Genomic DNA, 27,548 nt, shown 5'->3' with positions numbered 1-27,548 from the left:
TTTGGTTCAATATTGGGCTGAATCCGCTTATCTTGTGATCTAGTGCCGTCAGCATGTAATATGGCTACATAATACATATAATAAAATGTCAAGTACCATTTGTGTAATTAAGCTTGTTAGGATCAAAACCCAGGCCATCCTTGCTAGGTCACTTTAAGTGATAAGTCCTGTAAATAGCAAATGTGAAATGTCTACTAGAAGCCTTTAATCCAGGAAAGATCAACAGTGTTGTGTCTTTGAGTGTCTTTAAGTGTTTAGTAGGGAGACAAGTATAAGGATTTTTTTAGTACTCCTGTGCTTGGAGCTTATGAGTGTTGTTTGCTGGTAGAATTTGCTGTTTCAGTCTCTTGGCCTTATTCTCAATTCATTTAATTCATGGTACTAAATAAAGTAGAGTTGTTGTATCCAGAGCCCATTGAAATCAGTGGGAATCTTTCCATTGACTTCAGTGGGCTTGGATCAGGTTTGAAAAGATTAAAGCATTTTGCATTTGAGTAACCAATAGTTTATCAGCAATTAAAAAGTTTAAATATTTAATCCAGCCTGGAGCTGAAGGCCCCTTTCACCACCCTTGCAAAGTTCTTATCCGAATTGGGCAAGTTTTTTGACAAGCAAGTAAAATGTCTGTTTTTCATTGTCAAAAATCTTGGTAAAGAGGGTGAAGTGAGTAGAGTTTCTGCCTGAGCTGGCAAATCTTGCAAGGTTGCTCTTCACTCCTAATCAACACGAGAATAATCCTGGAAAATATCATTGTGTCCTCTTGTTGTGTAGAACTTTAAACCCAAACTTTATCCCTTTTATCCTGTATCACTGTAGATAACCGCTTTTCTTCACTGTTTATTCTTCAAAAAATGTTTCCAGGTCTTTCTTTATTATTATTTTTATTTTTTTAACTTTGACGTGTATGTTACAGTTTAGAAGAATTTAAATGCATGCAAGGGTAAGTCAGCTACAGTCTTCTCAAGAACTTGTGCTCCTTATTGGTCTAATCATAGTGTTCTGCACTGCTATGTAATATATCAGGCAGGGCTCAAACAAGTTTTTTGCAAGGATGAGAACTTCATTAGTGCCTGGAGCTAGCAGAAGCCTTGTTTACAATGGAAAAATCTGTGCTCAGCTGGTCCTGGCAACAGTGACAGAGCATAGTGTAGACAGGAGGGCCTTGGTTTTCATGATACAGGACTGAAAATTCCAGACCCTTGTCAGCTGGACAACAGGTGTACACATTTTTACTGTAAATGCAGCCACATAATAAAAAGCACCCAGGGGGGGAAAAAGTTTGTTTGACTCTGTTTCAAAACTCACTGCAAATTAGAAAAATAGAGTGATTTGCTAGACCCCTTTATCTACTGATCCCTTATGAATTTTCAAATGTTGGTGAGTGACAATCGGTTCAAATTTCACTTTTGAAATCTCTAATTAAAAAGGCTGATTTATAAGAGGATCCTATTTCAGATCACTCCTTTAAACCTAACGTACAAAGGTTGGAGGCTCTGGATTTATTTTTGAGAGCCTCATGCAAATGTTCTCTTGAATATTAGGGTCATAGATCTCTGCAAGTCGTTTAATTTGCTCTTGCCCTTTAAAAGTTTGTATGATTCCCTCAGCTTCTATGAATCTTAAAAATATTTTGATCTGAGCTAAAACAGCATCAAGTTTTGCTCCATTGTTTTGATTCAGTTACGTGCTTTACTGAATGTAACCTCTTCCCTAACAGAACTGAGTCTAACAAATGGACTAATTATGGATGAAGGGGAAGAATGAGATCTTGGGAGGGAAATGTGCATATGGAGCCTCCTTTCTAACGCCACTCATTGCAGGCCTTCATCAGTTGGTCTACCGAGTGAAGTGCTTTTGCCAGGGAATTGCTGCTGAGAAGGAAAATTGGAAACCGTAATAGCAGCAACAATGGACAACACCAGTCAAAACAACTGGATAGAAAAATCACTCAAGATGAAATGTTCACTTCCCTTTAAAATATAAAAGAAAGTGAAGACTGTGTCAGAGACACCAAGGTAGTGAGGTAATATTTTTATTGGAGTAACTACTGTTGGTGAGACAAGCTTTCAGGCTTACCCAGAGCTCTTCTTCAGGTCTGATATTTGTGGTATCTGGGTGTTTCTTAAAGCTCCAGCTTCTGACCGCATTTGATTTTGTAAGAATCCCAGCTTTCATTAAAAGTGAGTTTTTCGCTGTCCTGGCTGCAGAGAGGAACGTGACCTAAGTACAATCTAAAGACTCAAAAAGCAAAAGGCAAATTAAACGTTGGATTAATTTTATTTAAAAAAAATATTTGGTTAAACTTTAAAATGCTGTCAACTTTAAAAAAAAAAAAAAAAAAAAAAAAAAAGCCAAGCCAGTTCAGAAACGTTCTCTGAATAGCTCTTTCCTGGAAATGACATTACCAATGGGGAGGAGTCAGGACACAGCAAGGACTCCTCCTTCAAGGCATAAAAAAAAGTTTTTAAACAAGCAAACATTTCCATGTCATGTTTACAGCCCAGACACTGCAGCACTAAGGACCTGAAAATGAAAGTTTATATAGACAAAAGTGAAAACTGACTTTAATATTAGATAAAAATTTACAGCATGATTTTTTAAAGTGACAGGGTACCCTTTTGAAAGGTTGAGTCTCTCTCAAGCATAGAAATGAATGAGTGAGCCAACTTGTTCACGAAGGTGAACTGTGTTTATAAAACCTCTAACGTTGTGCGTTGGTGGCTAAGGTTGGATCCACTGTGGCCAATTAATCTTGGTGATTAAATATTGTTCTCATGATGCCAGCAGTAGCGAAGCACCAAGCAGTGTATTTTGAAACTCCTATTTGGGGCCCTTCTCTTGTGTGTGGGCAGCTCTGATGTATGTTTTCTTTGCACGTTACTACACTGTCAACATTTGGTGCTCACTTGTCTCAAAATATTTTTTATCTGGCATTTTTTCACATATAAAAGGTAAAACTTAACTTGTCACCATTTGTAATAAAGGTATAGCATGCAGGAGAGTTGATAAGACTTCTCTTTATTCGCTAGCCCCAGTCACCTGACTTAGGTCAGACTTACAAGAGGCTATTGCCCGTATGACGTGGCACAGATCAATATCCACAGATTCCAGTAGTTACTGTTACATAATTATCATAGTTTGCACCTTTACCCAACTCCTGCCTATACATGCTTGCATTAAATGATGCTCGCAAAGTCACAATACTTAAATGCAAATGCTTTGTTAATTTTTCCTTTCTTCCATGTGTCTGAGGAATTTAGCGCTTCTAGAAATGAAGATCTATAATGATATTGGATAGTTCACCACATAGTCCTCACAATTATGCCTCAATGCTGACCTGCAACAGTACCCATAAGGTTAATCTAGTGCTGCACACAGCCTGGCCAATGTAATGCAGTCCTGAGTCGCATGACTTCTGCTAGTCCATTGCTTTATGGTTCTGCCAGTGCATCTCAGTCCTGGCCTGCAATGCTAGCTGGTTATTGTTATTAATCAGGTTTATTAAGGTGTTGTCTAAGGGGCATCCAAGAGTGGGACCCCATTGTGTTAGGCACTACACACACACGGAGTAGTAGATGGCCCATTGCCCCAAAGCGTTTACAGTCTAATAGACAAGACAGACACAGGCTGGGGGAAGGGGTGTATAATACAGAAGCAGAGTGATCAATTGATGGCAGCAAAAACAGCATGTTAGTTCCATGATTTTTGTGGGCATGGGGTAAGTTTAGATCAGTGGTTCCCAAACTGGGGTTCGCGAAATGTTACAAGGGATTTTCAGGAAAAAATTCCCTAATGGCGGACAGAACTGTCCCTAGGGACCCCGGGCAGCATGGGGCCAGCAGCCTGGAGCCCCTGGACTTCCAAGAGCTAAGCAGATCAAAGCAAGCATATCTACCACACTGAGGAAATTTAAACTTCAAGACTCCTTATAAGAAATGGAAAGGGAGGTGGATATTTTTTGCTGTTTTTAAAATTAAATAGGCAGCTAGTATTTTTTAAATTATTATGAAGGACAAGTTTAAGCTTTGTTGTAACGTGCATGGTTTGCCAGGACTGCTCAAGACCTGAATGCTTGTGTAGGAGGAACTCTTTGAGTTGGCTTCTTAAATACCTTCATGCTATTTCATATCTGATACTCCTTGATGAAACATAGGCGCCTTGTCTTATAACAGGCTTATTCAAAGTGATACAAGCTATGAAAGTGAGATCTTGGAAGAGTTTTGCCATTTTCATAATGTAATGAAAATACTGTAATGATTAATAATAATAATAGTGTGTAAAAAGCATATCATAAAAACAAATTTTATATTTCCAAGATCACTGCTTTTATAATTTATACTCAGGTAAAAGAGAAAATCCCTGGAAATATTAATTGTTAGGAGGGGGTTCGTGAGACTTGACATTTTAGTGAAAGGGGTTCACAGGTTGTTAAAGTTTGGGAACCACTGGTTTAGATAGATCAGCTAAATGGAAAGGGAAGTGAAGATGAGGAGCACATGGCAGGGGAGAAGAGGGTAGGAGGAGTGGCTGTGGAGGGAAGCTAAAGTGAAGAGACTGTGAGGAGGGAGGGGGCAGATGGGAGCAAACAGCTGATCAGCACAGGACAGAGGAAGTCTAAGAACCTCCAGTTTTGACTGGAATGTGCAGCAGTCTCTGCTTTGGCTGCTCCTGCTTCTACCAGCTGGAATCTCTGGCTGGCTCCTCGTCCTCCACAATTCTCCCCCAAGACCCCATGATGGGAGCAGGGGAGGCACCATCTGGCTCCTTAGTGCCCCCAGAGTATATGGGGGAATCCCCTGCACAGTTCTGGGTCCAGGGCGAGGCTTGGCCTTGACTGGGTACCATTTTACATCTCAGAGATTATCTTGAGCATGATAGGTTATAAAATGAATTTATGACGTGCACAACTGAGGGCAGTGATGAATCACTAAATGCAGTTGCACTTGTGACCTGAGTTAGCATTTCAGCTAAAATCTTCAGCAGTAAAAGACTAGTTCATTAAACCCACAGCCACGTAAGCCCTCGTTATTTGAGCGTAGACACCGGTTTACTTCAGTTCCCTTGTGTGTACTCTGTCATGAGGTATTGATGATGGACAGGACTAGCCAATGGCTAGTTACAGTCTGATATGTGAAACCTAATACACTCAAGACATAAACTTGCATTTGTTAGATTTCCTTAAGAGTTTTTATGGCTGATGATTCTTAGACACTTTTCATGTGTTGGTAGACAACCATTCTCCCCTTTTGTTTACTGTTGGAGGTTTACAAAATATATAGTATAGGAGCTGATTGTGAATTAATCGAAATACAAAGTTTGTGTCTATCCATTTTCTGAAGGCTTTCTGATTTACTTCCTTAACTCTGACTAATAGTGGCTCATAAATATGGCCTCTGTACTGCTTTCCCCTTTTTCATCCACTTGTATGTCAAGTTCAGCGCAAGCGTACCTTGGCCCCTGGAGGGCACTCACCCTAGGTTCCATGCCTCTCAGCCTCCACTTCTCCTGTGTAGAGATCCACATCTCTCTCCCTCCTGACCAAGGTTTTCCCAGGCTGCCCAGTCCCCTGCTTACACTGCGATATTCTCAGCAAGCCAGACTGCCAGTGTGTGAGCATTGTTTTCTCTTTGAAGGCTTACGAACAGTGTAATTATCAGCAGTTACAAGTTACCATACCGCCTTTTATCAGCAACCACATTTATTCTTAAAGTGAAAGCATTACAGAAAAAAAACACATTAAATACAATAAAAGAATTTACAAGCATGCTAATAAGTTTACCAGAGATCACCCCAACAAGGGCTCTGGTAAGAATCAGTTCCATCAAGCCCCAATCAAGGGAGTTCTCTGTAGTAACAAGTTCATTGCCGTTGTGTTGTCCCTTCTACCAACAGAAGTTGGTCCAATAAAAGATATTACCTCACCCATCTTGTCTCTGTTACAGGTTCATGTAATAACAGCCTTCGCTCCAAACTAGCATATCTATGAATAGATTAGTCTTTGCTTTCTACAGCTTGTGCCTTTGATCCTGAGACTCTGGGAACAGGTTATCCGTAGACAATGGTCCACTTCTCAAGGTGTGGCATCAAAAGGCTGGATTTTTCCATAATCAGGGTGGGGAGACAAGAGGAATTAGCATTCACCTCCCCCTATGGATTCCCCTGGCAAATCACTTGACACTGTTTGCCCCATAAGCCCATCGTTTAGCACATTGTTCAGTGTACTACTTTGAAGTTCATAACACTTCCCTGTGTTCGCATCCCTGTTCCCCTCTTAGAGAGAAGTTGCTTACAATCTTGGCCCACAAAAACCATACAGTGGATCCCAAACATACTTAAACTTAATTCCATAAGCTCTCCTAAGGATATTGCAGGAAATTGCCATATCTGTCAGTGTCCATTTAATTCAGTGCTTGAACACAGACTAATGCTGTATGATGAAGACCAGCCACAATGGTGCAGAGTGAAACTTGTGAAGTGAGCATGGTTACTTTGATTTTGGGTAGTTTGGTGAGGCCAGATAAGGAAAATTAGTTTGAATTAGAATGATAAAATAAAAGTACTTTTGGCGACTGTCCCAAATCTCATCATGGGAATCGTTAAGTGAACTTGTGGAGGACGGGAGAAAGGGCAAATATAGTACCTATCTATAAAAAGGGGAATAAGGACAAGCTGGGGAATTACAGACCTGTCAGTTTAACTACGATAGCTGGAAAGATAATGGAGCAAATAATCAGTTTGTAAGCAGCTAGAAGGTAATAAGTAACAGTCGATGTGGATTTGTCAAGAGCAAATCATGTCAAACCAACCCAATATCCTTCTCTGATAGGGTAACAAGCCTTGTGTATGGGAGCGAACAATAGATTGATCTCTCTACTTCAGTAAGGCTTTTGATATTGTCTCACATGACCTTTTCATAAACAAACTAGGGAAATACAGACTAGATGAATCTACTATCAGGTGGGTGCACAACTGGTTGGAAAACTGTACTTAGTAGTTATCAATGGTTCACAGTCAAGATGAGAGGACATATTGATTGGGGTCCCGCAGGAGTCTGTTCTATTCAACAGCTTCATAAATGATTTGGATAATGGCATACAGAGTACACTTATAAAGTTTGCCGATGATAAGCTGGGAGGGGTTGCAAGCACTTTGGAGGAGAGGATTAAAAGTCAAACTGATCTTGAAAACCTGGAGAAATGGTCTGAAATAAATAGGATGAGATTCAGTAAGTACAAATGCAAAGTACTACACTTAGGAAGGAGTAATCAATGAAAAAATACAAAACGGGAAATGACTGCCTAGGAAGGAGTACTCTGCGGGGTTATAGTGGATCACAGACTAATGAGTCAACAATGTAACGCAGTTTCAAAAAAAGTGAACATCATTCTGGCATGTATTAGCAGGAGTGTTGTGAGCAAGACACGAGAAGTAATTCTTCCGGTCTACTCTGCACTGACTAGGCCTCAACTGAAGTATTGTGTCCAGTTCTGGGCACCACACTTCAGGAAAGTTGTGGACAAATTGTAGAAAGTTCAGAGGAGCGCAACAAAAAATGATTACAGGTCTAGAAACATGACCTATGAGGAAGCATTGAAAAAATTGGATTTGTTTAGTTTGAAGAAGAGAAGTCTGAGGGGGGACCTGATAAGTTTTCAGGTATGTAAAAGAGGGTCACCACTGAGGACAGGACAAGAAGTAATGGATTTAAATTGCATCAAAGGAGATTTAGGTTAGATATTAGGAAAAACTTCTAAAACAGTAGACGAAATTACCTAGGGCGGTTGTGGAATCTCCATCATTGGAGGTTTTTGAGAAGAAGTTAGACGAACAGCTATCAGGGATGAACTAGATAATTTTTAGTCCTGCCTCAGTGCAGGAGACTGGACTAGATGATCTATCGAGGTCCCTTCCAGTCCTACATTGCTGTGATTCTATGTCAGCAGCTAAGGACTGGTGACCACAACTAATGAGATTTTCATACTAAGAAAAGAACGTGGCCATGATTAATGTAGTTGCTGTTTGTTAGGATCTTTCCTGAGATCTGTGAAACCACATGGAAATTGGAGAGCAGCCAGAAATTTTTGTATATTCATGGATTTCAGAGGAGCCGTGAATCCTTAAGAATCACTTTAAATCAGGAGCAGCTAACACCAAAGCATGATTTTGGGAGAAAATGCCATACATTAATAAACATTCTTTGTTTGTACAGTGCTGTTCCACATCAGTGGATAGTGCATCAAGAGCAGTGGTGGCCAACCTGCGGCCCGTCAGGGTAACCCGCTGGCAGGCCACGAGACAGTGTTTACATTGACCATCCACAGGCCCAGCCGCCCACTGCTCCCAGTGGCTGCGGTTCACTGTTCCAGGCCAATGGGAGCTGCGGGAAGCGGTGCAGGTGGTCAAATCAGAGGAGGTGGTTGAAGACTGTGTGTGTGTGTGTGTGTGTGTGTGTGTGTGTGTGTTTAAAAAAAGGGGTGTGTGTAAACTCAAATTTCTTGTATGTTCTGAGTTATCTAGAAGATGCTTGTGTCATGGTTACAGGGCTAACCTCGCTCAGAACACCATCCTTGCACCTTGGATGTCACCTCCCTATACACCAGCATCCGTCATAATGACAGCTTTGTTGGTTGCCACAAATATTTACAAGACCGTAGACAGCACTCAGATCTCCACCCCAAACATTGCCAACTCATCCATTTCATCCTCACCCATAGCAGTTTTACATTCAACAACAAACACTTTTTCTCCAAACCATGGGAACAGCCCTGGATAGTAGGATGGCTCCCCAGGATGTGCCAACCTCTTCATGGGCTGCCTTGAGGAAGAATTTCTGGACAAAGGCATCATGAAATCAAGGATACACTGAGATATATCGATGATATTTTCATCATCCTCTGGACAGGTGACCTGAACTCTCTCATAGAATTCCACTACAACTTCCACCACCACCACCTATCCATTAAATTCTGTCTGAAACACTCTCACACCAGCATCAATTTCCTGGGCACCACAATCAGTTTCAATAATGGATCCTACAGACAATTATATACAAGAAACCAGATCCAGAACCACCCCAAACACACCAAGAAATCTGTTCGCTACAGCTAAGCACAGAGACTCCTGAATGTGCTCTGAGGAGAAGTCCAGGATACACACCTAATGCACTTAAAACCGCGTTCACCAAACAAGAACATACCACCAGATAAGTAGATTGCATCAGGACCGGGCCACCCAAATACCCCAAGAAAGCATGCTTCAGTAAAGGGTGAAAAAAAATCCCTCTGACCTCATCCTCCAAGGAAACGTGCCCAACACCTTCTAAAATCTAGCCTGGAAACTTAAATTCATAACTCAGCTAAACACCAAAAATCATGGACTTAATAAAGACACTGGATTAATGGCTCATTACAACAATCTGTAACCCACTATAACCCTCCTTTGTCCTATGACTGTAGATGTGTTACTGCCCACTTCCTCTTGACTGGTCCCTTGTGCCGTGTGTTAACTCCTTTTCTGTTCCACCTTGTATTTAGCTGTGACATTCTGAGTACCTTTCCTAGACCTGAAGAAGCGCTCTGTGTAAGCTCGAAAGCTTGTCTCTCTCACCAACAGAATTTGGTCCAATAAAAGATATTACTTCACCTACCTTGTCTCTCTCATTCTATAGTTATATAAATGTAATCTTATTTATTGCTCGTTTGGGACTGGCAGTTCAGGTAGCATACGTGTGAAGGTTAGAGACATTAAGTAGTTTAGTCTCAAAATTGACCTTCTTTAAGTTTATGACTTGGATACACAGTGAGGTCTGAGTGCAGAACTAGGAGTAAGAAATTTGATTCCTAATCCCAGCACAGATGCATTAGTGTTCTCTGTGGTTTTAAACAAATTGCTTAACGATGCTGTCTCAAGTTCTGCATACGCCCACCTCCAGATGAGTGTTACAAGGATTGTTTGTAAAGCATTCCGAATATGAAGTGTTTATAGAAATCCTAATTAGCCTTTTATTAATACAGTTTTGAAAGTAGTGTACTATAAAATTTGAAATCACTATTTATACAAGGTGTAAATAAAAACAGCTTTGCATGTCCCCTTAGGGTGACCAGACAGCAAATGTGAAAAATCGGGACAGGAGGTGGGGGGTAATAGGAGCCTATACAAGAAAAAGACCCCAAAATCGGGACTGTCCCTATAAAATCGGGACATCTGGTCACCCTATGTCCCCTGTTAGTTGTGGAGTTGTCAACACAGCAGTGGGTTTATCATTTACTGGGAAACGAACCAAAATAGCCAAGTTTACTTTTATTTATTTATATAGTGTGTATTATAAATACTACAGGTGTAATGCAAAAATAATCCAGATTAACATGTCAAAATAATACAGAAAGGATCTTCAGACTGTGCCAATTCAACCTCAGAAAAATCCTGAGCAATAGCTGGGCCTTGCAGCATGCCCCTCAGCTTGCTGTGCTTGCTCTGTTGTACCAAGTGGGTGTACGAACTGAGTGCCAGGCTTGAGGGCCCTCCGCTGAAAACGCCTGCCCCCAAAATGGTACGTATCAATGTTCTGTCAACTCACATGCAAGAATGGCATTAGATTTGCTGGGGTCAAGGGCAGAAACAGAGTGGGGCCCCACCCTGCCTTCCTTACCTGCTTACACATTGGATTTCTGCAACATTTCTGAAGCCAAAGCCCCAGCCCCACCAGGCTGAAGCTGGAGCTCTGGCCCGGCAGCTTGGGGCTGAAGTCCTGTGGCATGGGGTCCTGGGAATTTGCCCTGCTTGCTATCCCCTAATGCTGGCTCAGCTCACGTGTCCCAGATAGTCATGGCTTTTGGAGGATAGCCTAAAAGAGGCAGTCTGTAATGTACCTAGAACCCAGAGTATACAGAGCTTTATGGGGAGAGCCAACTCCTTGAATTGTACTTGTTGGAAGCCAATCAGTCTTTGCAGAATAGATGTAATGGGCACATGCACAAAATGCTAAGTAAGCAGACTGGCACTTTCTGCTCTAAGCCGAAGTTTGAATGTCCTTCAAGAGTAGTCCCGTGTAGACTCCACTGCAGGAATCTATTCTGGAGGTGACAGTAAATGGATAACTGTGGTGAGGTTACCAGCAGAGAAGAATGGTTGCTATTAGCCCAATGAAGGTTGAGGTGGGAGAAGCATGCTTGCAAATTGCTGCTATTTGACAACCAGACACAGCCAGTAGAGTCCAATAGAACCCCTGCATTGCAGCTCTAGTACCTATGGCAAAGAATAATGCTTTAATGAAACGAGGGGGGGAAATTGGTCAGCTAAGATTCCCCCCCCCCATTTCTGATCATAAAACTTACAAGTGAGTGCAAGAACAAAACATAAAGCGGCATTTGCCGATGTCCTTTTTAAAACTGCAACTATCTAATTGTTCCATTATTATTAGCACAGAAAGTCCTTTCTCTGATTAAAATGACCTTTACAGCTACTCATCTAAAAATAGCTGCTAGACACAAAAGCAATTTAACACAATGCATTAATCCTTTAATTTTTGCCTCCATGAGACAATAATTTTTTGCATGCGTGCATTCTCTTCTTACAAAAATATTCTTCCTGTCCTTTGTCTTGCTCATACCTGTTTTTTTTCCTTTTGGGCCTCACTTTAATAATGAATAATAATAAAGGTACATGGTGTTTGCCCAGGAGACATTTGAAATATGAGAGTCACATTGTTTGGGGTATGTTGGTAACTAATAATTCAATGGCTGCGATTTTGTAAAAATTAATCTTCATTTAAAAGAGCTGCAGTTGAAGGCTACCTTAATTATTATATAAGCACCATGTGTTTAGTGTTCCAAATAATAGTCTAAACAGAGTGTTTACAAATGCATCCCTTGCCCAAGAAGAGCTTGGCCTAAATCGCAAAGTCCCAACAAGGACACGTTCGGAGACTTGGGATGGGGATAACTTAAATCTTTCATATAATATAGATGGGAATGGGAATGGCATGTTGTTGAAGTAAGTTTAACATTTGTAGGCCTTGTGGGAAAAGGGGGTTTTCAGGCTGTGTGATTTAGTTAAGTGTGTGGCAGCCTGGCGCATAAACAGAGGAAAATGTGATATTCCATGCAGCCCTCTGTGCCTACAAGACATTGAATATTGGGGGGGAAGGCAAGGGGGAGACTCTAAATCAGGTTTGCATCACTTGTGGAGTAAAGGGACAAAGTGGGATGCCGTGAGAAATCAAAGTTTAACAAAGTGCCTGGTGGTAGTTACAACATACCTAATTAACAAGACAAAACATTCAGGGTCACCAAGTGCCTGCTGTAAGTACGTATAGGCAAGGATGATACTGTGCAGCGTTGGACTGGACAGGGCAGTTGTCTTAAACTTGATTTTTGTAGGCAAGGGGGAGTCGGTGGGGGAATTCAGAGGGTTGATTATATGGTTTGAACAACTTACGATGAAATCCCCCAAAATAAAATTGAACTTTGAGTGAGACAATCCAGGGAGGTTTATATCTTTGTTACAGGTTGTTGCCACAAAGTCTTAATTTTTGCTCTTTGAAATGTTATACTTTGAACAGAAGAAAATATGTATAGGAATAAATGCTGTTTAATTCCTTGAAATGTGTGACCTGGTGCAAAGCAACGCTTAAAATGACAGTGCGAGATTCCAGTTCTGGCCTGTCTCTGACTCTAACTCACAGTTGTTCAGTTGACACATGTAATGTTGCTTTAGAGTTTGTCACAGCTGCAAAGCCAAGTTTCTGATCTGAAAATCAAGTTTTGCATTTTCTTGTGCATCATCAACAATATTACAGATTTTAAGTCTCAATTCTGCTGATGTATGAGCCAGGAAAGAATCGTTTCTTTCTCCAATAGCATTGCTGCTGCATGGCTAATAGGGGAAAAAATGGTTAGTAAGTGGACACATATGACTTGGGATACATCAGCCACAAAGACATTGCAAGATGTGCCATTTCTAGTTATTTCCTTGACCATAATTGCACGTTGGGAAACAAATGCTGTGGTTAAAGAAATTGAAATGTAAAATGCTATGATAGCGTAGCAGATTGACTTGCACATTTGACTGTCATCTTAGAAATTACAGGTGGAAAAGACCTTATCAAGGCGTGGGACATCTGCTTTCTGCATCTAGCATTTAAAAAAAAAAAAAAAAAAGCCCCTCCAATAAAGAACATAAAACGCACGGCACTTTGTAATACTGTTTAATTGCATTAGCACTTCATGATTGAACGAACTTGATTTCAAAGCAAGTCTAACAGCAGGGTTGTGAGTGGAAAAAGCAGTCACTTGCAGCCAAGCTCTTTAGGAGGTTTGTCCTGCAGAAAGTTCTGCTGCCTCTGCAGAGCTAGCAGGACAGTCAGCCCTCTCTCATTCTGTCTATTAAGCAGGTGGGCTGCTGATATCTTTTCATGGCCTCTGCCCCAATTCAGTTTAAGGGAAAGTAGCACACTGTTCTGTATTTTCATGAAGCTGTGCACATGCTCAAAAACCCCTTTACAGTTTGCAAGGCTTTACGAGAATAGCGTAGCTGAAGTCAACGTATTTTAGATCGAATTAAAATTACTTACTTCGCGTCCTCGTGGCGCGCTGCGGCTCCCCCGTCGACTTTGCTTCAGTCTCTTGCTGAGCTGGAGTTCAGCAGGTGACAGGAGAGTGATTGGGGATTGATTCATTGCGTCTACCCTACAAGCGATAAATCGATCGCCGATACATCAATTGCTACCCGCTAATCCGGCGGGTAGTGTAGACGTACCCTTAGAAACTACACTGCTACTTAGATGCAGGCACTTGAGGAGTTGAAGCCAGAAGTGTGGCTTTTGTGGTGTATGCTAACTCTTAATTGGGTTGGTGGGAAGGGTGGGAATGTTTTAATACTGATACTCACATGTTCCTTGAATCCAAAAATAGAATGTCGTCTTTTAAAAAAAAAAAAAGCTTATGGGGTTTCATTTACATGAACTATAATTGGTCCGAGTGGTATGTTCAACAAAAGTGAAATATCACTTGGTTAAAAAAAAAAAACAACCACCCTAAAATGAAGGAATAAAATATACACAGGGTATCCAGCGAACCAGTTAGCCGTGGTAAATACCAAGAACATGACAGTTGTTGTTCACCTATTATGGTGTGTACTTGAAAACACATCACTTAAACGTGTAGTCCTATTTGTAGTAACACGTAAACCAGTGGTTCTCAACTATTTATCATTGTGGGCCACATATGCAGTCCACACCTGGGCTGCAGGTTGAGAACCACAGTGAGGGAAGACTGCAAGGGTGATAAAGTACAGCTGATTTGGCTCCACTCCTAGAATGCTGAAGCTTCCAGGAAGAAGCTTTACTGGAAAGCTGATTTTATATAAACTAGGCTACTAATTATAAGAGAATAATTCCAGAGCTGAGTTTTACAAGCATATACCGTAATTGCCACTTGGATTTAAATAAACTCAAGCAGTTTTCACTCAAATTACAACATTCTCTATTTATAAAGCATTTCCTCCGCTTGACACGCGGCCTCAGTAATACAACAGAGTAAAATGTGGAACAAAATCTTTCTCTCCTATGTACAAAATGTCCAGAGCACAAAATGTGATATCTTAAAAATGAACTGGAGGGTGTGTAATAAAAGGTAACATGGTCTAGTCGTTAAAGCCTGGGACCATATACAGTTGGTAGACCTGGGTTATCATCTCAATTATGGAATAGACTTGGGCAGTGCTCTCGCACTCTCTCTCTTTGTGTAAATTTGAGTTAATACTTACGTATCTCAGTAGTGTCTTGAGAAATCTAATGCATGTGTTTAAAATGCTTTGAGAGCCTTGTGTGGAAGGCGTTATATAGTTACATTTTAAAAATATAATGTTAGTAACTTGTGTGTCTCTGTTTTTAATTTTAGGACAAGCAAACCTGCCTGGGCGTCAACAATCAAAGTTATATATGTGAAACAGGCCACTGTTGTGGACAGTCACAGTGTTGCAACTACTACTATGAACTCTGGTGTAAGTCCTTCCTTCTTTTATAGACTCCCTTCATAATCTGCATGACCATGGGCCTTTCTGAGCCGCCTTCTGGGTTTCCTTCTTAAATTCCTTTTATGTGTTGCCATCCAGCTGTGCTACAGCAGTGGCAACAACTGGATCCCTGCTTTGGACTGGGTGAGAGTGTTGTGGCAATTAGGACCTGCTTAGCCTGGCATCTTCTGGTGTAATGGCAGTGGTACTACCTACCAACAGCCATGACAGAGTGCTTGGAGTTTGTAACAAAAAAAACCTTCTCCATTTGGCTCAGGCAGTTGTGTTTTAGCTTCAGAGACAAGCACAGCTTGAGCTTTCATCATTTTAGGCTATCTGCAACGGACGCACTGTACAACACTGGGTTGGTTTACATTTGATTCACTTTGTTTAGAAGTAAGGCTAAGATTTTGTCTTGGATATTTTTAGTAAATGTCAGGGACAGGTCCCGGGCAATAACCAGAAATTCACAGAACCCTCTGACTTGTCCCTGACTTTTACTGAAAATATCCCTGACAAAATGGGGAGGGACGGAGGGTCCAGCACCTGCAACGTCTGGGCAGCTCCAGGGTCCCCTTCTCCCATGCCCGCCGCAGCTGGGCAGCTCCGGGGGTCCTTGCCACCTGCTGTGGCAGGCAGCTCTTGGGGGAGTCACGGCAGCAGCTGTGTGGGGTCCCAGGTCCTCTTGCAGAGTCTGGGAGCTCCAGGTCCCCCTGCTGCCCAGGGGCTGGGAGGTGCAGGGGAAGGCGAGGGTGCTGCTGTTAGCAGCAGCTGAGAGCTGCCCCAGGGATGAAGCAAAAAATGTCCCGGAGATCTCTGGAAGTCACGGATTCCATGACATAATTGTAGCCTTATTTATAAGGTTTTCTTAAGCATCAGGACTAGAAATTTCATCTTTTTAAAAAAAAATAAGTTCAGATTTGGAGCACAATTCATCTGGTGAGGAATGGATTCTGGGCCGATTCCATGGATGTAGAGTAGGTGTGTGGGGCCCTGATTAATGTACGCTGTTGTCTACACTCCTTGCTAGCTTAATTTTTTTACCTAAGGAACTGAGAGTGCCCATATTTTTTCTTCTAATTGAGTCGGAGGACAGGATTCTTTTATACTTCAAATACATCTGCTGGCTCACAAGGACTGGAGCTGTCAGATCTAGAGTATGTTTACACTGAAACCACTACAATGGCGCTGTAGCACTTCAGTGTAGACACTGTCTATGCCAATGGGAGGGGTTCTCCCATCAGTATAGGTAATCCACCTCCCCAAGAGGCAGTGACTAGATTGACGGAAGAATTCTCCTGTCGGCCTAGTGCGACCTACACCGGGGTTAGGCCAGCATAGCTACATCTCTCAGGAATGTGGATTTTTCATACCCCCGAGAGACATAGCTATGCCAATGTAAGGTCCTAGTGTAGACTAGCCTATTTCTGGAGGGCACCAAACAGAGAGAGAAGCTGATTAAAGATAGCAGGATTCTTATCAGAGGTGTAGGGGAAAAGGGAGGCTCAAAGGACAGGAAGTAAGAAAGATCACTCCATCTTATATGACCCGAGAAATGGGGTGGTGATATTCTGTATATTTCTATAATACCAAGGGGTTGGGTAGAAAGGAGGGCCTGCGCACAAGCCCCCTGGAACTATTGTGAACTGATCACCCATCTCTAATGTGCTGATACTATTTATCACCACACCTTGTAGTCTTGTTGCTTTTATGTAACTGTTGTACCTACTGCTTAATCCCTCGGATACTGGCAGTCTGTTTCCTACAGTGAGATACTTACGTAAAAAGTAGTAACACAAACATGAGGAGTTCCGATCTCTCCAGATTCAACGGCAATAATTCCTGATGCTTCGTCCTTTGTCTGGACCTAAATTTTGCAACAGGGGCCTTGAATACAGCTGCTCCTTAGAAGAAATATGGAAATCAGAAGACAGCTTCCTATATGTTTTAAAATGGAGATTGTACTGAAGTGAAAGCAAACAGTGCAATCAGCATAGTAGTGCCTGTTATTTTTTTAATATTAAACTCAGTTTATTTTACACTGGGCCCACATTATCAGTATGTGACAGTTCTTTGCATTGACAATATCTCACTGCGTCATAAAAGCAGTCGGAAAATCTGAAGATTTAGGTAGCTGGGAACCAAACATTTTTGACATTTGGCTGGGGAAAATGAGGAAGGCAGTTGAAGATTATGGGGTGAATAAACGCATTAACTGGATATATGTGCTAAAGTGTTCATCGGGGAATAGCTAACAATATAGGGATTCAAACTGGCATTTTTAGATTTGAGTCCTTGCCCAGTTTATCTCAATGGGGCAACTCCTGCCTCAGAGCTGTTATTTCAGGCTGGCTGCAGGCCCAGGCAGATATCACTTCAGTTTACATTTTTTTCAAGGGTTTCTTTGCATCCATGAGAACAATTTTTTTTTAAATTAAAGTTCAGATTCTGGAGCTCAGCCCTGCATCTACAGTCTTCATCCATTGCCACATAAATCACAGAACAGCAGGATTCTGGGTATGTATATCTGGTGAAGCACTTTGAGATCCTTCAAGATGAGAGATGCTATATAAATATTATGGGCAGTTAAATGACCATATGGAAAGCGGTGGTGGTGTTGAAGCCCTGTTGGTCCCAGGATGTTAGAGAGACAAGTTGAAAGGGGTAATATCTTTTATTGGACCAACTTGTGCTGGTGAGAGAGACAAGCTTTCAAGTTTACAGAGCTCAAACGCTTCTCTCCCCCATATGGAAAGCAACAGCCATTGCGTGCATGGCAAAGCTTTGCTCTCCACACAGCCAGCATAGGGACTCATATTAATAATTTTTACTAATGAATGATTAAATTGCCATTTTAAATTGTGGTTGCTTTTGACGTTAACCAGTGCAATCCATATACTGAAATAGCTGTAGAGAAGTTGCAGCTCATATTGACCTTTTCAGGGCCTGTGTTCCCTCTAAGCTGCGTGGTCACTTGGCTGCTCAGGAGTGAATCAAGTGCCGTGCACTTGATTAGCAGAGCTGCCCACAGCGGTGTGTGTTCAGGTGCTCCTCCCCACCACTGCTTTGCAGCCACGTTGCTCCTGCCCTCTGCCTTGGCGTGCCTGGCCAGCTGCTCCCAGTGTGTGTGTGTCTGGGGGCACTGCTGATGTCAGGGTGTCCCCTTTCCCCCACCTCCTCCGTTCCCATGTACCCCATCTCCACAGAGCAGGGGAGGGGAGACAGGGCTCAGTAGCAGGAGAGCTGTGGTCTGAGCCTTCAGGTGAGTTCCTTGAGAGAGCGTGTGCTGTCTCTTTATAGACTTCTCCAGCAGCCAGCACACAGTCTCATACACTCCTGTCTCTCTCTCTCTCTCTCTCTCTCTCTCACACACACACACTCTCACACACACTCTCACACACACACACACACACTCGGCTCCCAACACATACATATGATGATGATGTTACTTCTTTGTACTTCCTGCAATGCACATTAAGGCTATGTCTACACTACCTCAATAAGTCGACCTACGCTATGCAACTCCAGCTATGTGAATAAATGTTTTTTGGAATGGAAAGAAACTTAGTCCAGGCTGGAGGTGCCTCCTGTAATATGATCCCATCTTATGGGCAGTGGGAGAATTTCCTGTAAACAGGTTCTCTTTCCACTTTAAGGAGTTGGAGGGAGTCTTGGTTTAGAAATCAGGGGGTCTGAAAAGTTCTAGAAATAACTGGGAGTGAGAGGTATGTAGTGTTATGAACCAATTAAAAGAGATGATGGTATGTGTGTGGCAGCAGGGGGAGAATAGGAAGCAAAATCATTGTATTATTTTGTTAAGGGGTGGAGTGGAGGAATAAAGAACATATGTCAAGCAGGTGAACAGGCTGTGTTTAAAAATAGGTAACAGCTTAAATATACATATAAAATAAATATATGGAGATATACCTATCTCATAGAATTGGAAGGGACCCTGGAAGGTCATTGAGTCCAGCCCCCTGCCTTCCCTAGCAGGACCAAGTACTGATTTTGCCCCAGATCCCTAAGTGGCCCCCTCAAGGATTGAACACTCAACCCTGGATTTAGCAGGCCAATGTTCAAACCACTGAGCTATCCATCCCCTCCCCTCGTTAAACAAAATTTGAATGCCTTGGTGCCAAAAAATTGAGCTATACAGCCTGAATTATCTGTTGGTAAGCACAAGGAGAAGATGAAATGAAGAATGTCACTTTGAATAGAATCTTCCTTTTTTTTAGATGAGGATTTGAAATGGAGAGAACACCTACGTTGCAGGGGTGTTGAATTGCCTTAATTAATGTTTTTGAAGTGCTTTTGGAATCCCCAGATGGGAGGCACTATCCAAGTGGTAAATAGTAAGAGTGCAGTAGCCACTGTAAATAGGTTGCTAACAATTTCCATTCTAATCCCCTTTTCAATTGCTTATAATTTGCTGGAAATTTCTGAGTTTGGCCTTTGTCCCAAGGTGTCATTTTTGAATGTTTAAGCTGACACTATATTAGTCAGGGGACCAATCTTATTTAACATTTTCATTTATGTCCTTGGCACAAAATGTGGGAGTGTGCTAGTGATATTTGCGGAGGACACAAAGTTGGGGGGTATTGCCAATACATAGGAGGACCGGAATATCACATAAGTAGATTTGGATAAAATTGAAAACTGGAGGAATAGAAATGGGATGAAATGTAATAGTGCAAAGTCCAAGGTCATCAATTTGGGGACTAAAAACAAGATTTTTTTGTTGCAAGCTGAGGACTTAGCCATTGGAAACAATAGAGAGGAAATACCTGGGTGTATTGGTCCATCACAGGATGACCATGAGCTGCCAATGTCATGTGGCTGTGGGGAAAAAAAGCTAATTCAATCCTAGGTGCATCAGACAAGGTATTGCCAGTAGAGAGAGACAAGTATTAGCACCATTATACAAAGCACTGGTGAGACCTCATCAGGCATACTGCATGCAATTCTGGTCTCCCATGTTTAAGAAAGATGAATTCAAACTGGAACAGGTGCAGAGAAGGGCTACTAGGATGATGAGAGGAATGGAAAACCTACCTTATGAGAGGAGACTCATAGAGCTTGGCTTGTTTTGCCTAACCGAACGAAGGCTGAGGGAAGATAAATACATCAGAGGGATAAACACCAGGGGGAGGAATAGGAATTATTTAAGTTAAGAGCCAATGTTGGCAGAATAAGAAATGGATATAAACTGGCCATCGATATGTTTAGGCTTGAAATTAGGCAAATGTTTCTAACCATCAGAGGAGTAAAACTCTGGAACAACCTTCCAAGAGGAGTAGTAGGGGGCAAAAACCCTAACTTGTTTCAAGACTGAGTATGAGTTTATGGTGGTTGCCTACGATGGCATATGGCCCATCTGTAACTATTAGCAAATATCTCCAGCCGCCAGAAATGGGACACTAGATGGGGAGAGCTCTGGGTTACTGTAGAGAATTCTTTCCCAGGTGCCTGGCTTGTGAATCTCACCCACATGCTCAGGATCTAACACATTTGGGATCCGGAAGGAATTTTCCCCAGGTGAAATTGGCAAAGACCCTGGGGTGTTTTTGCCTTCTTGGGCAGCGAGGGGCACGGGTCACTTGCTGGTGTTTGAACTGGAGGAAATGGTGGAATCTCTGTAACTTGTAATCTTTAAATCAAGATGTGAAGAGTTCAGTAACTCAGCCAGAGGTTATGGGCCTATTACAGGAGGGGTGGGTGAGGTTCTGTGGCCTGCAACGTGCAGGATGTCAGACAAGCTGATCACGATGATCCCTTCTGGACTTGAAGTCTGAGGGTAGGTCTACTACGGGGTTAAGTCGACCTAAGTTACGCAATTCCAGCTACGTTATTCATGTAGCTTGGGTCAACTTATTGCAGTGTCTACACTGCACTGGGTCCACAGGAGAAACTGTCCCGTCGACTTATCTTATGCTTCTCATTCTTCTGGAGTACCAGAGCTGACGGGAGAGCGACCCATGATCGATTTAGCGGGTCTTTACTAGACCTGCTAAATCGACCCCCGGTGTATCGATCGCCGCAGCACCAATCCACAGTAAGTGTAGATATGCCCTGAGTCTGATGCCTGACACCCTAAAGGGTGTAAAAAAACCAAACCAAAACAACTTAGGGCTGTAGGAAAATACTGTACATTGGAAGAGTAACCTCGTTGTATCAAGAATGAGTCATAACACATGTGCAATTAGCCGAGTCAGGTTGCATGTGCAATCTTAATTTTGGCATTTCATGTTTTTTGAGTGCTTAACTGAGTAGCCATAGTGTTTTACTGGCAGTTTTATTCTGGAGCTTTTATACAGATAGGTGCTCAGTGAGCAAGAATTCTTGGCAGTTAGAATTATTTCTAGCTCTACATTTCCTCTCTGTGGCCTCTGCTGCTTTCACCCCTCAGCAGTGATACTGATCACCTCAATTCTGAAAGAAAAAAATCTTTAATATGCAGCCACTGGGAGAAGGATTATAAATGAAAAACATTCTCCATTTGCAGACAACACCATTTATATTATTTCTGTTCTGAACCATTTTCTCACTAACCCTCTACATGTGTTCCCTGGAACCTTGAGAGAGGGCGATTGTTTTTATTTCCTCCCCCCCCCCCCCAATCCTCAGTCAGGATATTTGTGCTGAGACCCTGTTAGTTACACTGCAGTTAGACACCCGTGGCTGGCCTGTGCCAGCTGACTCGGACTAAGGGGCTCAGGTTAAGGGGATGTTTAATTGCGGTGTAGACAGGCTCAGGCTGCAGCCTGAGCTCTGGGACCCTCCCACCTTGCAGGGTCCGAGAGCCCAAACCTGAATGTCTTATACCGCAATTAAACTTCCCCTTAGCCCGAGTCTGGCTAGCCTGAGTCAGCTGGCACGGGCCAGCCGCGGGTGTCTTAATTGCAGTGTGGACATACCCTCAATGGTCATTTTACTTCCAGCCTTCTTCTGCACCTCTCGCCACTTCGGTTTGCCTGTGTAAAATATTATCTTGGAGTTGGTTCTCCAATGGCCTGGACATGTTCTGAAATTTGATGTGCACCTTGGATTCATTTGAGGCCATTGTTCAACTTGCCATTTGTATTCTAGTAACAGAGACTGGGGATCAGTTGTCCTAGGCTGGTCCTCACTAGGCCTGTAGCATTGTTATTTCATCTGGAGCATAAAGAAGTTGTTTATCTCTAGCTAGTCTTTCCCCAGGACACAAACAGAGACTTAAATAGCGTTTGCTGATTTGCTGCCTCATATTGACTATAGTTGAAAGATGATGAAGCTACGAGCAGGGCTGTTCAGTACTGTTTATTATGTCTCTCTCTAGGTTTTATACAGTAGTTACATCGTGTGTATATTCACCACCATCCAGGAGGCTAAGAATTAGCTGCAGTTAACCTCCATCGTCACCTGTTCAAGTCAGCAGCTCTGAGGGCAGATAAACAGGGGTTGGAGTTTTGACAATTCCACTCTACAAATATTTGTTACACTTGGCAGCTTCTACTGTTGTATGATGACTTACGTTGTCAGTAGCCTCATAATCCCTTCTTAAGGGACAGTACTGATTTGGAGCAGCCTCCTCTCTGAAAAGGCAGGATATTGACATGGCCTTTGAGATCAGAGTTGTCTTTTCCTGGCGCGATCTGCAAAACTCCAGTACACCAAGATTGCAACATTGATTAAAGTGGTCTCCCATTCTTGGGTGACAAAAATATTGACCCTTCAACTAGCTTTTATTCAAGCATCTTTGTGGAAGATGCTGCTACTTGGAAGTATGCCTTTCTGTTAGTGAAGCTGCCCCACATCCCCTCCTGTTGTACCAGATATTGTGAATCCAAGATCATTACCCAACGTGCTTGTCAGACAGAGAAGCACTCTGTGGTGTATTTTGGCTTGGCCTTAGTGAGCTTCCTGCCAACAGAACAGTGGCATTTACCCAAGTTTACTGTGATCTCTAGGGCAGATTATTCTGTTCTACCCTTGCAACACGAACACAAAAGAAAACATATTTTTCATTTTGCACTGGATAAAAGGAGCTTCCCTCAGTGAAATCTTTGCTTGGAATGTTGCCCTTGGTGAACATGGTATTTGTGCGTCCTGTTGTCAGACAGAAAATGACCACCTTCCCCCCTTGGTGAAATGTTGTTACAGGTATCTCCAAAGACACCGATGTGTAGTAGAAAAGGGTTTGATTGTATTGGGAATAGAACCTCCACATACAAAAATCCTAGTATAGCACCTGTTTTGGCTGCGATCAGTATTCATACTGTTGTTACCTGGACAGTGTGTTTGATGCTGTGTATGGAGCTGATGAATATCTTTTAATAAAAGCTTTTGACACTATGTGGCACAGAGCTCTTGTGGAAAAACTTAACTCCCTGGCTGTTACTGATGCAATAAACACTTTTGAATGCATCACTATTGCCATATTCTCCACAGATTGCTGTTGATACCAGTTTGTCTCAGAGGTTGACCTTTTTTGAGATGAGGGCAGCCTCTGTTTTTGACAAAACTGTTTTAGTGAACTGAGAAATATTCAGAAACTTCCGTGAATTCGATGATTGTCTTGTGCATCTTTTTAACCGAGAACATGAGCCGCTCTGTCATTTCTGTCTATTTGAGAGATCTTGATGCCGTTGACCAATAGACCAAGAAGTGATTGGTCATTCTTCCAAAGAAGGCACTTTCCATCTCTGGGTAGCTTGATCCCTGCCTGTTCTTTTATCACCTTCCCTGGAAGGATAATTTTGCTCAGCCCAAAATAAAGCCAGTAGGTATCTTCCACGTGGGAGGGAGAAAGTTGTTGAAACACATCAGGGAAATATTTTCAAAGGCACAGAGGGCAGGTGGGTGCCTGACTCGTATCGACTTTCATTGGGAGTTGGGTGCCAGACTTCCGTTTTGCCTTTTGAATATCTCCCCCATTGTTTGTATGAGGTAGACTTGCTCTCTGCTTTCTTGGTCTTTGAAACAACTCTTGAAAGGCTTTTATTTAGTCCCTCCGGAAGTATATTTTATCCTGTGCGTAATGGAAAACATGTTTTCTTTTGTGCTCATGTACCAAGGGTAGGAAACAAAAAGCAGGCCATACTTAGAGGATTGGTGGTGGTTCTAAAAGCTCTGCTCTAGGAATTATTCTGGGGAAGTTCTGTGACCTGTGTTATACAGGAGGTCAGACTAGATGATCATAATGGTTCGTCTGGCCTTGGAATCTATGAATGTTTCTCCAAATTAGGAGTCCAGCTGCTGCCACTGTGCTCAGCCATGGTTTGCCAGCTCCGGATCCCCACCAGTCAACCAATAGATCATTCTCTCGCCATTTTTCATTTCTGTGGGTTTTCTGTTAATTGCTATGTGGCCAGTCTTGCGTGGGTAACTTTGGAAATCCCCTACTCTCCCCTACCTCCAGAAACAACAACCTGTTCTGTGCATGATCCTGCATGTGTTTCTGTTCACATTTTCACCATCACTCATTCCAGGTCAGTCAACACTCAGTGCACTCACGTACAGTTCACTCCCTAATGTGCTTCCCCCTCTCGTAAACACAGTACAGTATTTTCAGTGCATCTTACTAGACATCTTTACGCTTAGCCTTATATTCATACTTCCACTTCAAATAAATAATTGCACTAAATATTTGCTAGGTTTTAAGATTTTTATGGCTTGCAACTTTTAACATCTTGCACTGTGATCCTCTGATCTAACAAGCTACTCTGGCCTGGGCTGAGTCAGTAATTGGAGGCCACCTATGAATACCTACAAGATGCAAGAAGTGTTGGTGGTCAGTGAACTAGTCCCTCCACATGGCGGTTGCTGGCTCTGGTTCCAGAAATTCATACAAGGAATACAGCAGAAGTCTTGACTGCTTCTGTTCAAGAACAATCCCATGACCCTTTCCATAAGAATAGGGTGTGTTCCTGGAGTGTTGGTCAGACAACAAGCCAGTTAATTATGTTCTGCTTCCCTCAAAGTCCATGTGCAGTTTCAGTGGAATCCAGCATTAATTTACTATCCTGAACTGTTGTGTGATATTGCTGTGCATTATACAGTTGCCACACTTCACTCCAGAGGTAACAGTGCTTTACTTGAGTCCCTCCATCCAGCTTGTCTATCAGTTTGTCTTGTAAAGCACTTTGGGTTCCTTTGCAATAAGATTCATATAGAAATATTTGATTTGTATCTAGAGGACTAAGACGTGGGAGGGAGCAGCTATCCCAATAGAAGAATTCTGCTGCCTCAGCTCTATTGCTTACCAGTGGCATTTCTCCAGCACATCTTAGCTGAACATGCACATCTTACCAGTACGTGAATAATTCCTGGGGAAATTAACTGATAAAATGTACTACAGTAATCTGCTTTTGTGTTTATTTTAACAACCCTGTAACAGTTGGAAAAGGGTGGGTGTAATTCACAGCTGTTTTTTGAGTATGGCTATGGATGACTTTCTCCAAATCTCTCTCCTCTCCTCCTTTCTTTCTCTGTTCTTCTTGAGATTAAATTCAGAAAGGTGATTAAATGAAACCTAGGCCTACCATGGTGCTGACTCCATAATGATGCTATGTGAAAGACCTGATTTCAATGACTGGTTTCTCACTTCCTAGTCTAGCTAGGGCTTGAGTGAGTGGATATCATCTCTTTCAGGAGGAGTTCTGTCCAGTCTTCTTCAACCAGAAAGGTGCTGATTGCAAATCAGTCCCTCCAGGCAGTGTTGGAGATTGGAGTGGGGCAATCCTCAGTACTCTGGATAAAGGCCTCTTTGGAGTGGGAGTGACTGCGGGAGAGAGAAATACCAAAATTCTGACATCAGGCTGGAACACTGAGTGCCACAGGCATTCCTTGTCACTCTTGTTACTCAAAAGTTCACATTCTTTTCTGAGTGGTAGCCATGTTAGACTGTATCAGCAAAAACAATGAGGAGACCTTGTGGCACCTTAGAGACTAACAAATCTGAGAGTGGCTGGCTCACTACAAAAAGTCATTTTCCCTCTGCTGATACTCACACCTTCTTGTCAATTGTTGGAAATGGGCGATGTACTCCTTAATTGCATTGGCCTCGTTAGCACTGACCCCCCACTTGGTAAGGCAACTCCCATCTTTTCACGTTCTGTAATACAGTGTGTGTGTGTGTGTGTGTGTGTATATATATATATATATATATATATGTGTATATATGTGTATATATATATATATATATATAAGCAGTATATATATTTTTCACTCCATGCATCTGGTGAAGTGGGTTTTAGCCCACAAACGCTTATGCCCAAATACGTATGTTAGTCTCTAAGGACTAAGGAGCCATAAGGACTCCTCATTGTTTTTACATTCTTTCCTGTCACCCGTACAGTAAGCCGGCAGAGTGGACTAGCTGGAAAAACTGCATGGGAGCTTTAAATAGGACTTACCTACAGATATCAGAAGATGCAGAGTACTCATAAAACATTAACACTTTTGGGCACAAGATAGATTTCCATTCCTCTAGGAAAATAATGAGAGATCCAGTACTTCAATCTGCTTGGCCAAGCTAGGAGTTTAGGCTGATTTGTGTATCTCACTATGTCAAGACAAGGCACCATTCTAAGAACGTGGTGGCACAGTATATTGTATTTGTTTGTTTGAACTGAGAACAGTGAACTTATTCCAGATTAGTGCTGTGGGTGCACTACTTTCTGTCCTGAGTTTGGAATGAATGATTGCTCATTCCTGAGATTCCTAGGTTTTTCTTCCTCCCTCTCCCTACCTTCTAAAAATAAACACTTCTTTTCTCGGGAGGTGAATTTAATATTTTTTTCAGTTATTAATACAACTTTATACTTGGCAAAAAATAGTTTTGTTAGTGTATAATTACAGCATTTGAAATGGGCGTTAATGTTAATATGTATTGTGTGAGAAAGAGAGTGTATTAGAAAATTGCAAAGGTCCCATTAAAAGGAAAATCTTGTTGCAACATTAACTATGGAGATGCTCTGTGTGTGTGTGTGTGTGTGTGTGTGTAAATTATATATGTATGCTAAGTAAGTTAGGCCAAAAATTAGGTTTAAAAAGAATGAACCAGAGATGAATCTGAACCAAACACCCCTAAATATTGTGGCTAGGAAGGCGGAATCCTATGTAAAACACACATTTCTAGAAATATTGTCCTGGTGTAGAGTGGTTGGGGTTGGTTTGCTTTTCGGAGAGAGTTGGATAAGAGTTTTGTTTTAAAATTCCCTTGTGAAAAAGCATTGTGTTAATTCACTAAGACCAAAGAGTTTGAACGGTTGACTTTGTTGTCCAGAATGAGAAAAATGAAAGCAGCAGTGACCACACCCAGTTTAAAACGCTGGTGGGTTTTTTTTTTAAAGTTTCCTTTTGAATTATCAAAGGTGCTGGACTCCAAAAGGTTTGGCGGAGCTCAGGGCTGGGGTAGGGGGTTGGGATGCAGGGAGGGGTCAGGGCTCTGGGCTGGGGCAGAGAGGGTTGGGGTGTGGGCTGCGGGGTGGGACTGGGAATGAGGGGTTCAGGGTGTGAGAGGGCTCTGGGCTGGGGTAAGGGGTTGGGTGCAGGAG

At 42.2% G+C, this 27,548-nt stretch overlaps 1 protein-coding gene across 2 annotated transcripts in view; it reads left to right on the top strand.

The window, feature by feature from the left end:
* Window positions 1–27,548, top strand: part of WBP1L (WW domain binding protein 1 like) — an 84,694-nt gene that overhangs the window by 49,066 nt on the left and 8,080 nt on the right. For both annotated transcript variants that reach the window (XM_045024663.1, XM_045024664.1), the window contains exon 2: window positions 14,898–15,000. In XM_045024663.1, the coding sequence (XP_044880598.1) occupies window positions 14,898–15,000 (103 nt within the window). The remainder of the gene's footprint in view (window positions 1–14,897; window positions 15,001–27,548) is intronic.

This window comes from Mauremys mutica, chromosome 7, assembly GCF_020497125.1.
Source record: "Mauremys mutica isolate MM-2020 ecotype Southern chromosome 7, ASM2049712v1, whole genome shotgun sequence".
Classification (NCBI taxonomy): Eukaryota; Metazoa; Chordata; order Testudines; family Geoemydidae; genus Mauremys; species Mauremys mutica.
Note: the sequence above shows the minus strand (reverse complement) of the source record. Positions and strands in the feature narration are given on the sequence as shown.